Source organism: Sinohyriopsis cumingii, chromosome 6, assembly GCF_028554795.1.
Source record: "Sinohyriopsis cumingii isolate HCF-2022 chromosome 6, ASM2855479v2, whole genome shotgun sequence".
In the NCBI taxonomy this organism is placed as follows: Eukaryota; Metazoa; Mollusca; class Bivalvia; order Unionida; family Unionidae; genus Sinohyriopsis; species Sinohyriopsis cumingii.
The window spans coordinates 77,397,193-77,415,669 of NC_142966.1; the positions used below are offsets into that span (position 1 = coordinate 77,397,193).

At 34.1% G+C, this 18,477-nt stretch overlaps 1 protein-coding gene across 6 annotated transcripts in view; it reads left to right on the forward strand.

Moving 5' to 3' along the window:
- LOC149797265 (excitatory amino acid transporter-like) overlaps window positions 1–18,477 on the forward strand; it is an 81,667-nt gene that overhangs the window by 45,594 nt on the left and 17,596 nt on the right. For all 6 annotated transcript variants that reach the window (XM_089961972.1, XM_089961970.1, XM_089961969.1 and 3 more), the window contains exons 5-6: window positions 1,904–2,190; window positions 15,451–15,577. In XM_089961972.1, the coding sequence (XP_089818098.1) occupies window positions 1,904–2,190; window positions 15,451–15,577 (414 nt within the window). The remainder of the gene's footprint in view (window positions 1–1,903; window positions 2,191–15,450; window positions 15,578–18,477) is intronic.

Consider the following 18,477-nt stretch of genomic DNA (forward strand, 5'->3'; position numbering starts at 1 on the left):
TCTGATGCATGTGTAGAAGGCAGCATCACTCCGCTACCACAAATGTAAAAAAAATAAAAAACATCTTACTTTTTGGTCTATTGAAAAGGCAGGGAGGAACAGTATCTACAATCAACCAAATGATAATAATAATAATAATAATAATAATGAGGACTTTGTATAGCGCCTAATCTTTAGAAGCTCTAAGTGCTTTACAACATTAGACAACACGTATAAGGTAAAAAACATATAATAATATTATTACAAAAACAAACACCATGAAATTAGAAAAACATTAAAAAATAAAAAACATGCTGAGAATATTTAAGGTAGGAAACATTATTAGGTCTTTAAGTTTGTTCTTGCAGTCGAAATAAGTGAGTTTTGAGAGCCCTCTTGAATGTAATCATTGTGTCTTTGTGTCTAAGTTCAGTGGGCAATTCATTCCACATTGCTGGGCCTCGGTATGCAAAAGAACGCTGTCCATATGACTTTGTTTTCATAGTGGGAATAATGAGTATACGATTGTCAGAAGAGGAGCGTAAGTATCTTGCTGGTGTGTACACATGGGTAGAGTCCGACAGTGAAACATAGCACAGAGAACAAATTTTGTATTTGATTCTGGATTGAATGGATAGCCAGTGTAGGGTACAGAGCAGCAGGGAGGTGTGCTCTGATCATGGTATAATCCAATTCCTTTTTTAAAAATGTACCCAGATAAAATAGTTTAATGAAATTTCAAAGGAAACAGATTACCTTTGAAGCACCAACTGTTATGAAAATGCACTAAGCAAATGGGAAAAAAATCAGTCTCAATCATGCAATACAGTTATTTGATATTGCCACCACAATAAGAAATGGGCATTTGTTTGGTTCTCCAAAGCTGTCCTTTAGCTGTGACTTCAATAATGCATACACCTTTCATCAAAGAAAGCCGACTACAATCTTTAATAAAAACAAAGAAATTGTCTTCAAAGGAAGTCAGTACCAAACTTAAAAGCAATGGAATTTATGAATTTTTTCATTTTCCAACATGAGTGGAACACATTAACTGTGCAGTGAAAGTTTCCTTTTTGCAGGGAAAAAGCTTATGCTTACGAATTTTACCAATGGTGGATTAAAATGCAAATTAACTTTTACCGACTTGGGACATACTGAAAAGTAAATGTTTCATCATTCTTTATGTGATTGTGCTATGTTGATCCACTGAATTAAGACCTATATGAACTGTGACAAAATTATTGAATCTGTGTGTGTGTGCATATTTTTGATGGAATTACTTGTATTGTGTATTCAATGCATGCCAAGAGATTCATGGGTGAGTACACAGTGTTGATACTCTATTCATGCTATACATTAGACATGTATATATAAAAAATATACACATATATGTACCAATCTGTGGTTCTCTAAATAAAGTAAAATATGCCCTCTCTGTTTTCACTACAGGTGTATTTCCCATTTAATATGCATTGATTTAAGATGGCAACTGTGCCGATGAAGCATGTATTTTACTGCTTGCATTTATTACATACACACACACACACACACACACACACAATTTGTTTGGGGTATATGCATCATTCTCTTCAGCTAACTGACCTGGTTGCTTGTAACATGGTTAGGTCTATAACACTGTTGGGTTTTATGGCTATCAACTACTGTGTTATAGCAGGCTCACACTGTATTATGAATTTTAAATCAGTTCTCTATTAAAAAATGAGTAGAAATCATTTAAAACATTTATAATTAAGATTATGTGTATTTAGAGGGAAATTGTTATTTGCCTACGATTGTCTAAAAGAATGACAATTATTAATTTCTTTCACAATGTATTTTAATTCTTTTGATTCTGTTTAATGCACCATATTCCCAGAATCCACCATACCATCAGTATTCCTAATACTTTGATTATTCATCACAGGAACATTTTCCCAAGCAACATAGTCCAGGCGTGCTTCCAGCATGAGAAGACGGCATACAAGAATGTAACAATACCCAAGAAGCAGATAATATACGTTCCACTTGAAGATGGTAACAGGACCTACGATATTCTGAACAATACCCTTGGGAGCCTGGCAAGCATCACTGTGTCCAATCAAACCTTTACTACAACAGCATTGCCTGAGAACATGACCAGGATTATCGTTGAAACAATGGAAACTGTTGAGATACGCTATTTTCCTTATGGTGATGGGATCAATGTATTAGGTGAGATAGATTTTTTTTTTTTTACACAAATTGTTGTATGTATATATAGAGTTAAATGGCACATCAGCGCAATGTTAGTTATACAGTGCTGATTAAAGTTAAGTTCTAAAAAATTTATTGTCAAAACTGCCAAATACATTAGGAACATAAACCCTTCCAAATAAACATAAATTTATAGTTCTACAAGATAAAAGATACGAGGTACATATGATAAAGTTCTTTAATGTAATTGTTTAAGGAATGTAACGGCATGTCAGCACAATATAGGCAGCTAAATGATACCTATAAGGAAACAGATAAAGGTAAATATGTTAAAATTCTTTAAAAGGTGAAAAAGAGAGGTATCTGAAAGGTTCTGAATTTTAGTGAGATATACAACAATATTCATTATTAGTGAACAGTCTGCCATTGCACCTCCCTCACAGTATTGCCCCTCAGAGTATTCCCCATGCATCTCTATGCACTTTCTCAGCCTGTTTATCAAATTACTAAACGACATTTCATAATCACTTTCTGGCATGTTGTTCATACACTGGAAAACTGCACTTTCAAGTACATGGTGGCTTCAGGTTATCTGCCCCTCAATGAATCTTTTATAATGGGGTTTAGCCAAAGATTACTATGGAGGATGTCACAACAGCGGATTTATAGGCAAATGTGTTGTGATGGTGTAAGCAGATATATCAGGTACTGGTGCAGATGAGTGCTTCAGTAGTGTTCCCTAACTCTGGGCAACACTTTGGAGGCATAAAAATGCCCATCGACTCTTGCAGACCCAGGTGCAGGTTTGGGCCTTTCACATTAAAAAAACCAGTGCATATAAAATTGTCTTCACAGCCCAACTACATCGAGTAATTTGTTGTCTCAGTTCATCTACTCCAATCACAATTTTACTATTCTCACTTGAGTCAGGTTCAAAGAATGTAAATCCATGTTTTATTACCTGTGATAATCTCATTCAAATGTTTTATTACCAGTGATAATCTCATTCAAATGTTTTATTACCTGTGATAATCTCATTCAAATGTTTTATTACCTGTGAAAATCTCATTCAAATGTTTTATTACCTGTGATAATCTCATTCAAATGTTTTATTACCTGTGATAATCTCATTCAAATGTTTTATTACCTGTGATAATCTCATTCAAATGTTTTATTACCTGTGATAATCTCATATAAATGTATCAGATCACTCTTTTTCATGTTTGGCGAGTAGCTGTAGGCAATTTCAGTCCGAGTCAGTTTTTGATCAGCCATCAACAGATGCCGGACCCATCTTGCAATAACATTCTGAATTTCAAATGATTCTTTAATATATTAAAACCAGCTGACAAATGCCCAAGATAATAAAAGTATCTTCCACTCCATGTCAAGCATTCGCATCAGTTGCCCTCTTCACAGCAGCCACTTCCTTCTCACTAATCACAGACAACTGTTGAGTCTTCCAGAAATATGGATCATCATCCATGGATTCAAAACCATCTTGAATAGATGAAACCACCTCAAAATTTTAAGCTGTGACAAAAAAGTACATCTGTAAACTTCATTCAAGTCAGCCTTGACATCAGAGAATATCATAAAAGCACTCGTATTTTACAGAATCCTTTTCGTTTAGTAGTAGAACTGTTTTCCTTCTGACATTTTACATCACTGTCATTTTCCTATGTTAAATCAAATGCCTATATCTGTAGGTGTCTATATCTGTAGGTATCTATATCTGTAGGTGTCTATATCTGTATGTGTCTATATCTGTAGATGTCTATATCTATAGGTGTTGTAGAATATTAATCTGTCTATTGATCAACATTAAATTTATTGACAGGTTCAAAGAAAAAAATCTAAAAAAATATTAAGCAATTTTCAAATATCTCTTATATATATTAAATTGCACTTATCTCGACCTTGGTTAGCTTGAAAACCCGTTTGTGAAGCATTTTGGTCTGGTCCCCAAAAAATCCTTCTATGCTATGCTAGTTTTCCCCCACTTATCTTGACCCTTGTTAAGTCGATAACCCCGTTATGTCATTTATAAGTTTCAGTCCTAAGTAACATGTGGACCCACTTAATTTGATGAATGCAACTTTTAATGTCCATCTCAGAGAAATTTTACAGCAAAAAGTTGGTACAAGACCAAATTTTACCCATACAAATGCCAATCAACAAATCTCATCAATGCATGGTTTATCACTTTCATAGAGTGTAGAAAATTATGTTGTAAACAATAATTTAGAGCAACAAAATCAAATAAATGCATTTCTGACCTTTACAGGAGCTGCATTCAGAACGGACACCATCACATGTCAACACCATGACTCTACAGTTCGTTCCACCGCATCACAAATTTTATCTTATCTGTAACTCAGTAATTATCAGGTAAACATAATAAAATGTAACTAAAACTACCTAATTAATTTTTTACTATTTATTTGAAATGAATTAGGTACTTTAAGCTACATTTAATAATGTTACCCTGAAAATTTACAGACTTTACAGATAGGATAAAATTCACGATGCTTTGTGGAACAAACTTTAGTATAATCCCATTCCAATATCATTACAGTCAGTTACCAACTTAATCCATACACTAGTAACAACTTTGGTTCAGAGTTCACTCATAAAGTAAATAGCTAAAATGTTTTCATGCTTGGTGTAAGTGTAGCCTTCAACTTCAGAATGGCTAGGTCATGTGACTTGCAATCTTACAATTGTCTATAAATAGAAACTGTCAAATTTCCAGACCAAACTGGCATCCCCCCAACACATGGTTATAAATTTGTTTTGAACAAGAATAAATAAAAGCACCATTGGTATTGTAAAAAAATCTATAGCACCCATTATTTTTTTAAAATGCTGTGCCATGATTACAGATTCTTCAACGTAATTGCAATGAATCAGAAAGTGACTGATAGAAGTATGAAACAGAAAGAGGAGCGCTTTCATTTGTATTGTTTTATCTTGATTCGAATGTCAAAGTCTTGCAGTCCATCAAAGTGATACGCTGACTCTCCTTCTGGTACTCTGTTGTTGCCAACAGTCACTGATCAAAGCCAGGAGTGATATCAGTTATAACTGCATGAATAGAATAAGTTGGGTTCTTATAGAATTTTGATGTCGAGACAGATAACTTTAATGATTTTAAACACATTTTACAGTTTTTCAGTACATGAACACTGAGAGCCTCATCTTTCTTCCAGTACAGAGGCAAATTATATCGGTAAAATCTGGCATATAATGATATAAAGGAACCTAAGATCAATTTTCACGTACAACTTTGGTCAGTTACATTTTGCTGCTAGTTAAGGTCAACACTAACAAAATAAAATTGGCCTAGATTTTGGTCAGTGTGAGAAAACTATTGCCTTGCTGAGGCTACCAAAGGGGTGAGGCTATCCACAGGGAAATAAAATCAACTTTAAACCACTGACATTGTTACAGTAACTTAAGTGTTGTAATAATGTGTGACTTGTTACTTAAGCTCATTTAAAAGACCTCCAATCTTTCTTTCTGCAACCTTGGCATGACTAAATTATTATTTTTACTGTGCATTAGAAATGCCATTTATTTTTAGAAACAAAACTCCTCATTTTTTGTACTTCAGATGCATAATCATTGTTCTGCAGTACATTTGTTCAAGCCTGATATCTCAGGACCCGGTTAGGTAAACAATTTTTTTACATCTCCGATATAATCAAGATAACCAGGTTTGCAGACCTGCCAACTCTATGATTTTGCTGTAAGTCTTACAAAAATTACCCTTAAAATATGGATTTATGGCATACTAGCAAAAACTACAGAAAAATGATCATTGCTGCCAAATCCCGATAATTGGTTCATCTGTATCTTATTTGGATCCGGGTTTCAACTTAGAATTAGTGAAATTAGTCAGGGAACCAGACTAACTTTACATCAGCACTCCAGATGCTTTAAATTGTACCTATTTGTTCATGCTAAGTGTCTGCATGATCAAACTGTTGATTATAAAGTTTTTAAAAAGGTGTCCAGAAAGCGATGCATGTTTAAGATGAAAGGGAAAATATGCTTCTAGAAAAGTGGTAATAATCGACACAGAAGAATAAAAAGGAGTATTTATATTCTTGTGAATAAAAGCTGGAAAGGACACAATTATGTTTATTGGACATCACATGCAAATGTGAGTATGACTCATGGCGGGAGATATGATTGCCATCATCATGTGAAATGGAAAGGAATTTCCTAGTCCTACAATGTATGACACATCACCTAATAGTTTTGTTCTGGGGGTGATTGCACTAAAACAAAAACAACATGTGCTATGTCTTACATGGTAGGACTAGGAATTTCCAAGAAGTATGTCAAGTTGAGAGATAGCACCAAGCCATTGAGCTGCATAGTGTTTGGAACTAGAGTTTAATGTGCAACTGTACTAGTGGTAAATAAAGTCTACGTGTACTTTACAAACTTTTCAGTTGAACATAATGTATATCGTCGATGCATCAAAATTTTAATTACGTTTTCTAGCTTTACAATAGCAGTTACTGATATTTTGTTACACCATACTGAAAACTGGTCAATCTTATGGAAAAAAATCAACTGCCTTACTGAGACAGGCTTGTCAGGGTTAGCAGGTCTGGGTTTGACTGTAACACAAATTTTAAAAAATTCAAACAAAGATATTGTGTCATTTATAGAGTATAATCTTTCCAGACACATACACAAATTTAAAATTCCAACAAAGGTTTTCTGTCCTTTAAAGAATACTTGTTTTCCAGACACATCCACAGATTCAGATACCTGGAAAAATGTTTAAAAATATCACAGAAGCTGATACCTAAATAAATAATGATTTCAAAATTATTTCTAATAAGATAAAAATTATCTTGGGGAACAGGGTGAGCAGCTAATGAATTTTGTGAACGTGGGCAAATCCTCTCATTGGAAAAAACTCTTTCAAATCAAGACTGGCTGAATGTTTTCTAAAGGTAGGCTAACAAAATCCAATCCAGTCATTCCTTCATAATGATGTTTTTAGCATGGGTGTGCGTGTGCGTAATTTGGATTTTTGATGTAGCTTTAAAAAAAATCAGTCATATCACTACAATGTCTGCAGTGTGGCAGTTTATAGTGATGTCTGTCACTGGGGCATCATTCCACAGACATGTAGCATAATGTCCCACCCAGTCACATTATCCTGACACAAAGCTGACCAGTCCTAACACTAACCTCTTATTGCTGAGCACCAAGTGAGGCAGCTGTTAGTGTAATTTGTATAAGTCTTTGGTATGACTCGGCCTAGGATTGAACCCACAACGAGGCAGACACTCTAACCACTAGGCCACTGGAGCAGTCTATTTTAGCATGGGTAATAATTAACAATTATTCTCAGTAGAAATGGCAAGAAAATTACAAGTATGGACAAGAATTAATATAAATATTTATCAGACCCGAAACTGTGAGTGATGTGTTTTTATGTTGGCATGGTAATTTCCTCCAAATTCTTTGGGAGAGTTTGTACTGATACAGATTTAATTGAAGGAAATTTTTATCCATTATGATTATGTTTGTGTAACAATACTGGTAAAGAAATGTTGCACTGAGTTCTACCTAATTTAAGGAATTTACTGGGTGAATCTGTTACATTCTAAAAAGACGTCAGTTTATAAACATTTCTCTCTCCAGTAATGTAATTTTTTGTTGGCTCAAGGTGCAGTATGAAAAAGATAGAGATATAATGGAATTTGTAACACAAATATCAGTGGCTATCTTTATTCAAAACCCTTTTACAGACATTAAACTTCATACATCACTGATGAAATGTATCCATTTTAGCAGCGGAGGCAAACAGGGTGCTGTTTCATCTTAGGATCTGTTAATGTGGCTGGTTATGGGTCTGAGCATCCATAATCCCTCAGATCACTGATGATACTCAAAGGTATTCAGATCATTAACCAGAGCAGATTTTTCTTCTGTATTAATTGTTTTCCTGCTTTTTATATTGTGGTGTGAGTTACTTGTTACACTAATATTTTATTACAATTGACAGGGTTAAGGAAATATAAAGTTAGTTCTCATTTAAGAAGACTTTGGCTTAGAGGGCTTCAGATCTCTCCCAAGCTAATGGCATGCTGTCTATTCTTCTGTTACTAAGAATCATAAAATCTGTGTTTCTAATAATAAGGCAGTTTCTGTATTTGGTTATTTTGGACTTTTGATCTTGAAAAGTTAATCAAGCTATGTAAAGGAACATAACTCAAATTCTTATCCTAGAAGGAAATCATTAGACTCGGAGTTGTTATCTTTTTTGATACAGTTTGACTACTTCTTTGAAGAACTTATTAATAATTTCAAGAGAAAAATGCTGATAAATGGTAATTTCTTAAATTATTTCTCTCAAAGTGTACTAAAAATAAATTTTCTGTTAAGAAAGTTAGAGATGGAAGGACTTAAACATCTATAATCTAGACTGCATACATTTAAAGGAACATTGGTATTTCTTTAGCTGATACAAAAGAAATTATTATCAATATCTTGCAATTTTTGTACATTCCTTTAATCCTCTTTAATGTCATATCTCAATCCAACAAGCCATCAGTATTCTCAATAATCTGATCATGTTTTTTTTTTATAAACTCAAATATGTCACAGGGCTAAAAAAAAATTTATTCATTCTCTTTATTTTGATGAGTGGCAAAGGGAAGTGGATTTTTTTCTATACTGAGAGCTTGATGTTATGGTCAAATTATAGTCTTATATCCTGCAAGAAGAACGCCAATTCAAATATTCTTATGCCATTGTACTATTATAATTAGGCATTGTTTCACCATGTTTAAAAGCATTTTGCTTTTTTTTTTACAGTCAGATGACAAAGTTTTGATGATAATGCCAAATAAATTATTTAGAAGCATCTATGTTACTCCTTGACAAACAAGATGTAATTTTTTCATGCCAGTGTTGAAATGTATTACTTATTAATTAAATGATGATAATTTTTCCTTCTTCTGCAACCTGTGAAAATCTACCAAAACTGCATTCTATACATTATTTAGTACTTCAAGGTATCACAGAAAAAACTGGATGAATGGGAGTAATTTATATAATTGAGTTTTGCTGGCATTTTAGCGATAGCCAGTGGTGAACAATACTTAGATGGTTTTATACAACAGCATGTTTGGCAATTCAGATTTAGGTGCTTATGTTGTTTGCAGATTTTTGTCTTGAAGTCAGTCATGTCCATTCTGAGATTATATAATTAATGTAAGGGACAAAATACCCTGGGAAAAGAATATGTGGAAATGCATTATTCAGCAATAAATGAAACATCGATTAGCTCACCTGTACATTTATCAACATCCACATCTGCATATAATGTACTGCCTCACTGTGTGTTAGTTGTAGTATCTTCCTAGGTTATAGGCAGTGGTTTAAAATGGGTTGCAAGGCACCTATGACTGGGGAGGAGGCTGAGGGGACTAGCTTTGTAAATACATGTACATTTTTTTTTTACATTCTAGCTTTAAATTTTTGTGTTCACATCAGACTCTTTTTGCACACCGCAAAAGTACTGTTATACCTGGAATCATGAAACTTGGTGAGGGGATGATTACTTCACTCACATTGCAAAAGTAGGTCACAGTTACCCATAGTTCACACTTCATTGACTCTGGTTAAATTTTGTGTCATAAGCCTTTTTCTCAAGCTCTGTTTATGGTTTGAATTATCAAACTACAGTATGACCCGCTATAGCACGCTCCATTATCACACAAATTCGTATATGACATGGTTGTGGTATGACTCCCAAATTTCATATATATGTATTTTTCTTGTACAGAAAAAAAAAATCTTTCTTAAAAGTACAAAAATGTTTAAAAGTTTATCATTTTGGGGAAGAGATCATGTATGAATAATACAAGATGATCGTGACATGGCTCCTGAAATTTTATATGTATTTTTCGCATACATGAAAAAGTAGTTTTTCTTCTTAAAAGTATGAAAAATAACGTGTACAAAGTTTATTCTGGGATTGCGTAGGGCTTTGCCAATGTTGCAAACTTGGATTTTTCTTTATTGGTGGTAAAATATATCATCTGGTGATTTTTTTTATTGGCTACATTGTTGGCTGTTTAAACTTGTATGTACGACCATTGGTTTGGAGTGGAGAAATTCAGAGGCCCCATTAAAGGAAGCTGCAAACTGGATATAAAATACACTGAAATTTATCTATCGGTAAATAAACAAGTTCTTTGTCCATATTGACAAACCATCTAAACAGTCCATTGTTATATCATAAACCACTTATCTTGACATCTAGCATGAGTTCTGTATGTTGTGAAATATCCGCTTTTTTGTTGTTGACATTACTGGTAACGGAAATCAACCAGACAAGGCATTATCTTGTAATCTTTCTTTCACTGGATTTTCGGCTACTGACTAGCAATTAATATATTTACAAAGAATGACATTTGTATGTGGATGGTAAGTAAAATTCCTCTTCTTTTCACTCAGAATTAAATCCTTCAGAAAACTCACATTTTCTGTAATAATCCCTGTCATCAGACCAGAACACCTGCGTCTCAATTGTCCATTGACCCTTTGTTAAAATTCTGATGCATGTGTGGAAGGCAGCATCACACTGCTACCACAAATGTCAAAAAAAAAAAAAAAATCTTACTTATTGGTTTATTCATTAGGCAGGGAGGAACAGTAACTAGAATAGACCAAACGACAGCCAATTCTTTTTTTTTTTAAATGTACCCAGATAAAATAGTTTGCTTAAATTTCAAAGGAAACAGATTACCTTTGAAGCACCAATTGTTATGAAAACATACTCAGCAAATGGAAAACAGTCTCAATCATGCAATACAATTATTTGATGTTGCTGCCACAATAAGAAATGGGCATTTGTTTGGTTCTCAAAAGCTGTCTTTTAGCGGTGACTGCAATAACGGATGCATCCTTCATCAAAGAAAGTTGACTACAATCTTCAATAAAAACAAAGAACTTTTCTTCAAAGGAATTCAGTACCAAACTTAAATAAAAGTAATGGAATCTGATGGAGTTGTGCATTTTCCAATGTGACTGGAACATGTTAACTGTGAAGTGAAAGTTTTCTTTTTGCAGGAAAAAAGTTTAAGCTTATGAACGCAACCAACGGCGGCTTAAAATGCAAGCTAACTTTTACCAACTTGGGATGTACTGAAAAGTAAATGTGCTTCGTCATTGATTGTGCTTCGTTTTTCCACTGAATTCAGACTAATATGACCTGTGACAAAATTATTGAAAATTTTAAATCTGTGTGCATATTTTCGATGGAATCACTTGTATTGTGGATTCAATGAATGTGATGAGATTTGCAGGAGTACATGGTGTTGATACTCTATTCATGCATTACATTAGACATGTATATCTAAACAGTATTCACATATATGTACCAATTTGTGGTTCTCTAAATAAAGTAAATTATTATATATGCCTTCTGTTTTCACTACAGATGTATTTCTCATTTAGTATGCATCAATTTAAGATGGTAACTGTGCCGATGAAGCACGTATTTTACTGCCAGCATTTATTACCTACCTCCTCTGCAAATTTTTGGGGGTGCATGCATCATTTTCTTCAGCTAACTGACCTAGAGGCTTATAACATGGTTCGATCTATAACATGGCTGGCTTCTATGGCTCCCAACTACCATGTTATAGTGGGGTCACACTTTATATGATTGTATGCACCTCAACTGGTACCCCACCTTGCCTCAAAGAATGTCACTGTGACCTACATTTCCCATTTTGCTGGTTTTGATTAAGTTTTTGCATTTTGCTGATGACCAGATTATTTGTACCTTGTATACTGTATTTACTGTTATACCAAAATTCTTGAAACTTGCTGACAGGATGCAGCTGGATGACTAATACACCCTCATCACAAACATATTACTGTGACCTACATTTCATGCATTATTGACTTTTGTTAAATTTTATGATTTATGCTTTTTTTCTCAAACTCTGTTTATGGTAGAATTACCAAACTAGATGATTATATGGATCATTATTAATGCTATAGCCTTATAACAAAAGGTTATGTTGGCCAGCTTATCGCATTTTATTGACTTTGGTAAAGTTTTTACACTAATTGTCTTGTAACCAAATAGGTTTTAATCACCTGTATACATATACCATAACATTCCAAGTTCATGAAACTTGGTGAGAGGATGCATCTTGAATGCTACACCCTTGCTACATTTACCTTGGCTCAAATTAAACCATTATTCATGCCAGAATGATCAAACAAATGATTGTATGCATATGTATTAGTGCCTCACCCTTACAACAAAAGGTCATTGTAACCTACATTTTACAGGTTTATGTCAAATGTTTGCATTTAATTCATGACCAAATATAGGAACCATGAAACTTGTTGACAGGAGGCATCTTGATGAGTACTACACTTTAATCTTAAAAGTAGGTCACACTTCACTGATGGTTGTTGAGTTTCATGTTTTTACTGTTCATGTTTTATTCATTAAATCTAGGTGATTTAGTACTTAGTACTACACCTATACTAGAACAGATCATTGTGAACTATATTTCACATTTTACATGATTAGGATGTGTTTTTTGCATTTAGTTCATGACTAAATTGGCATGCAGCATACATACTATCTTACCTAAAAACATGAAACTTGGGGATACATTTTGCACTATGTTCTCATTTCAATTGTCAGTCATTATGGCCCATATTTTATGTTTAATCGACCTTGTTTAAATTTTGTGTTTGATGTTCATTTCTCAGGCACTGTTCATGCTAGAATCATGAACTTGATTATAATATACATCTCTGTTAATACTACACCTGTACAACAAGACTGTCCTATTATGACCTATATTTCATTTTTTCCTTGCTTTCCTTACATTGTGTTCATAATTACAATAGTTTTATATGTATACTACTCCACATAGAATGATGAAACTTGGTGAGTGGATGCATCTTGATAACTTCTATATCCTTAGTGCAAAAAGAGGTCTTTGTGACCTTATACGTTATACTTCAGTGACTTTTGTAACAATTTTGTGTTATTTATATTCCAATCATGAAACTTGATGATTGGGTGCATCTTTGTTACTACTACAACCTTAAAATCAGAGATGGTCACTGATATTTTATGCTTTACCTACACGAGTTAAATATTTGTGTACATGATCCAATGGATTCATCCATGATAAATCCTTATATATCCTAGCCTATTCAGAAGACTTTTTTGACCAATGCAGTTTGAAGTAGGAATAGATATGTTTATTCAGTGGTAAACCTTCCATGTTAATGGCTGTCCACTGTATATTGTGATATGTTATCCCCAGCAGGTTAATCGTATTGTAAATATGAATGCACATAGGAATTAGATGAGTGAACTGCATGTTGTATGCATTTCATTTTGAGGCTCCACCTGTATGGCTATCCAGATAATTTACTGGTAGATTGCTACTACTCCAAGGTTACTCAAAGCCTGTGACTTTCACATGATAATATCTGTTTTCTAGGGTTGGACAATGATAATAGCTTATCAAGCAAATGTTTAGAACAGTGAGTACAAAAATAATACAAAAATTTAAATTTCTGATTCTTATTAACTCATTACATTGATATCAGATTAAATAATGTTTCTTGTATTTTTATACCTGTTATGCCCTGTCACATTAGTTAGCTAGGTGGGCAGGTGGGTGGGTAGGTAGGTAGGTGGGTGAGTTGGTAGATAAGTAGGCAGTTTCAAAATGTGCTGGCACAATGCTGGCTATAGTGTCATTTAAAAGTTACAGTTATAAATTATAATGAGATTAAAAGTTCAAATATAAAGATAACAGAAAGCAAAACATCTTTAATTAGAAAGGGGTTAAAATCAATTTAGTTTGAATTTTTTATTTTGTGAATGATGGTGTGAGCAATGGCTACTTGAGATGTAAAAGATAGAGACGTGCTATGCAATTGTTGATTACACTCTAAAGATATATTTCCATCATGTTCTACTAGATTAGCATATAACTTCCATCGCTTGGTAAACATAAGACTTCCATCATGTTCTACTAGGTTAGCATAAAACTTCCATCATGTTCTACTAGGTCAGCATAAGACTTCCATAATGTTCTACTAGGTTAGCATAAGACTTCCATCATGTTCTACTAGGTTAGCATAAGACTTTGATCATGATCTACTAGATTAATATAATACTTCCATCATGTTATACTAGGTTAGCATAAGACTAACATCATGTTCTACTAGGTTAGCATAAAACTTCCATCATGTTCTACTAGGTTAGCATAATACTTCCATCATGTTCTACTAGGTTAGCATAATACTTCCATCATGTTCTACTAGGTTAGCATAAGATTTCCATCATGTTCTACTAGGTTAGCATAAGACTTCCATCATGTTCTACTAGGTTAGCATAATACTTCAATCATGTTCTACTAGGTTAGCATAATACTTCCATCATGTTATACTAGGTTAGCATAAGACTTCCATCATGTTCTACTAGGTTAGCATAAGACTTCCATCATGCTCTACTAGATTAATATAATACTTCCATCATGTTCTACTAGATTAATATAAGACTTCCATCATGTTCTACTAGGTTAGCATAATACTTCAATCATGTTCTACTAGGTTAGCATAATACTTCCATCATGTTATACTAGGTTAGCATAAGACTTCCATCATGTTCTACTAGGTTAGCATAAGACTTCCATCATGCTCTACTAGATTAATATAAGACTTCCATCATGTTCTACTAGATTAATATAAGACTTCCATCATGTTCTACTAGGTTAGCATAAGACTTCCATCATGTTCTACTAGGTTAGCATAAGACTTCCATCATGTTCTACTAGGTTAGCATAAGACTTTGATCATGCTCTACTAGATTAATATAATACTTCCATCATGTTATACTAGGTTAGCATAAGACTAACATCATGTTCTACTAGTTAAATAGAAGATTTTGATAATTCTATACTAGGTTAACATAAGGTTCCTTCATGTCAGCATGTTCCTCCAGGTTATACTGTAGATCTCAAAATTTTCATGAGCATTCAGGTTTTCAAATTTTGCCATTTTTATTTGAATTTATGAAAATATTATTCATGTAAACAGCAACATTGTCAAACAATATACATAGGTGTGAGTTGAAAAACTATATTGTCATAAATATGTTGCTTATAATAAAGGAAAAAATATGAAAATTTCTAAACACTTTCATGATTTGAAATAGACACTGATCTAATGGCATTTATATTTCAGGACTGATCACTTTCTGTGTGGGATTTGCTATCATTCTTGGGCAGATGGGACCTGAGGGTCAGGTCATGGTCAAGTTCTTCAACATCTTGAATGATATTGTCATGAAGCTTGTGGTACTTGTCATGTGGTAAGGAGACAATATATCAATAGTTTATAGATGTACTTGAAAGATATTGTCATGAAGCTTGTGGTACTTATCATGTGGTAAGGAGACAATATCTCAATAGTTTATAGATGTACTTAAATGATATTGTCATGAAGCTTGTGGTACTTGTCATGTGGTAAGGAGACAATATCTCAATAGTTTATTGATGTACTTAAATGATATTGTCATGAAGTTTGTGGTATTTGTCATGTGGTAAGGAGACAGTATCTCAATAGTTTACAGATGTACTTAAATGATATTGTCATGAAGCTTGTGGTACTTGTCATGCGATAAGGAGACAATATCTCAATTGTTGATGAGGTCTATGGTCCTTGTCATGTGGTAAAGAGAATGAAATTATTTGCCAAAAGTATTGTTAATACTGAAAAAGACAAGAAAACTGTTTCAAGTATAGAATTTTGAGCAATTTTAAGAGCAGAATAATAATATATAGTTTCTTCCCCATATATGTCATTCCTTGGAATTCTCTTGCAGTCAGCTTAGCTGAAGCGCCTGATTTGTCATCTTTCAAGCAGGAATTATGTAAACTTACTTTCTAAATTAAACTATTTATTATTACTATTATTATTATTATCATCATCATCATTATTACATATCATTATAATTATTATTTTTTTTAACCATAACCACATTTTATGCTTTTTTTTCTGCTCAGTTCACTTTTTTCTTTTCAAACACTGCACTGTAAACAATTGTTGGATTTAGACAATAAGGTTTGAAGTAGAAGGAAAAGTACCTGTATTGTGTTATTTACATGCAGGAAGATTTGACAAATTTTATATTTGTTTCTGTTTATTTTTGATGAATTAGTAAATGAGCAGCAAAATGTGTGTAAGAAAGCTATGGAATGGTGTATGCATGTCTCTCACAGACACCTCTTTGTGAATCGGCATGAATCCCACAGACACATCAGTGTCAATCAACATGGCTGGACAGAGTTTGGCTACTGTGTATGTCTCTCACAGACACCTTTGTGTGAATCAACATGAATCCCACATACATCATCAGTGTCAATAAACATGGCTGGACAGAGAGTTTGGCTTCTGTGTATATATGTCTCTCACAGACACCTCTGTGTGAATCGACATGAATCCCCCAGACATATCAGTGTCAATCAACATGGCTAGACAGAGTTTGGCTACTGTGCTTGTGTATCTCTCACAGACACCTCTGTGTCAATCAAAATGAATCACACAGACACCTCAGTATGAACCAACATGACTCCCATATAGCACCTCACTGTGAATCAGCTTGACTGGACAAAAAGCTTGGTTATGTCTCCAACATCAACTTCAGTGTGAATCAACATGGCTGGACAGAGAGTTTGGCTACTGTGCATGTATGTCATACACACCCTAATATGAATCAACACAGATGGACAGAGAGCTTAATGAGAATCAACTTGACCGGACAGAGAACTTGGTTACTGTGTATTTATGTCTCCACAAACAACTCAATGTGAATCAACACAACCGGACAGAGAGCTTAGTTACTGTGCGTGCATGTTTCCACAAACAACTCAATGTGAATCAACACAACTGGACAGAGAGCTTTGTTACCGTGCATGCATGTTTCCACAAACAACTCAGTGTGAATCAACACAACTGGACAGAGAGCTTGGTTACTGTGTATGTATGTCTCCACAAACAACTCAATGTGAATCAACACAACCAGACAGAGAGCTTAGTTCCTGTGTATGTATGTCTCCACAAACAACTCAGTGTGAATCAACACAACTGGACAGAGGGCTTGGTTACTGTGTATGTATGTCTCCACAAACAACTCAATGCGAATCAACTTGACCAGACAGAGAGCTTGGTTACTATGTATGTATATCTCCACAAACAACTCAATGTGAATCAACACAACCGGACAGAGAGCTTAGTTCCTGTGTATGTATGTCTCCACAAGCAACTCAATGTGAATCAACACAACTGGACAGAGAGCTTAGTTACTGTGCATGCATGTCTCCACAAACAACCCAATGTGAATCAACACAACTGGACAGAGAGCTTAGTTCCTGTGCATGCATGTCTCCACAAACAACTCAATAAACACAACTGGACAGAGAGCCTGGTTACTGTTCATGTATGTCCCCACCACACATTCTAGCGGGAAACACAAACTGGAATTGAATGCCACATGCTCTTTCATGTATGCTGATAATTTCTGATCACTTGGATTGCATTTGTTACTATCTATATACGTTTGTAGGTAATTTCCAACTGCAAACAAATATAAATATCCTGATCTGCCAATATCATGCTGGTAGATTAGTCCCTATGTTCTTAGTTCAACAGATATATCTGATCAAACTGCATGGACCAAAATATGCGGTTGCATTTGATGGAATATCTAGGTCTGTGCAGTTTGCTGTTGAATATAACTTATCGGGTATACACAAGTAAGTATGTTTCTTTAGTTTAAAAAAATACTTGCTTAGCATTACCAGTGTTCAAAAGATTTATGTTACATAGCTGTGGTCTTATTGCTTTGGAGAGACCTGCAAAATTACTAAATATGTATCTACAGTAAAACTGTTGAGATCTATGCTTAGTGGACTTTTTCATGCTATTGGTTGAGATCTATGCTATAATGGACTTTTTATGCTATTGGTTGAGATCTATGCTATAGTGGACTTTTTCATGCTATTGGTTGAGATCTATGCTATAGTGGACTTTTTTCATGCTATTGGTTGAGATCTGTGCTTTAGTGGACTTTTTCATGCTGTTGGTTTAGATCTATGCTATAGTGGACTTTTAGATGCCATTGGTTGAGATCTATGCTATAGTAGACTTTTTCATGCTGTTGGTTTAGATCTAAGCTATAGAGGACTTTTTCATGCTATTGGTTGAGATCTA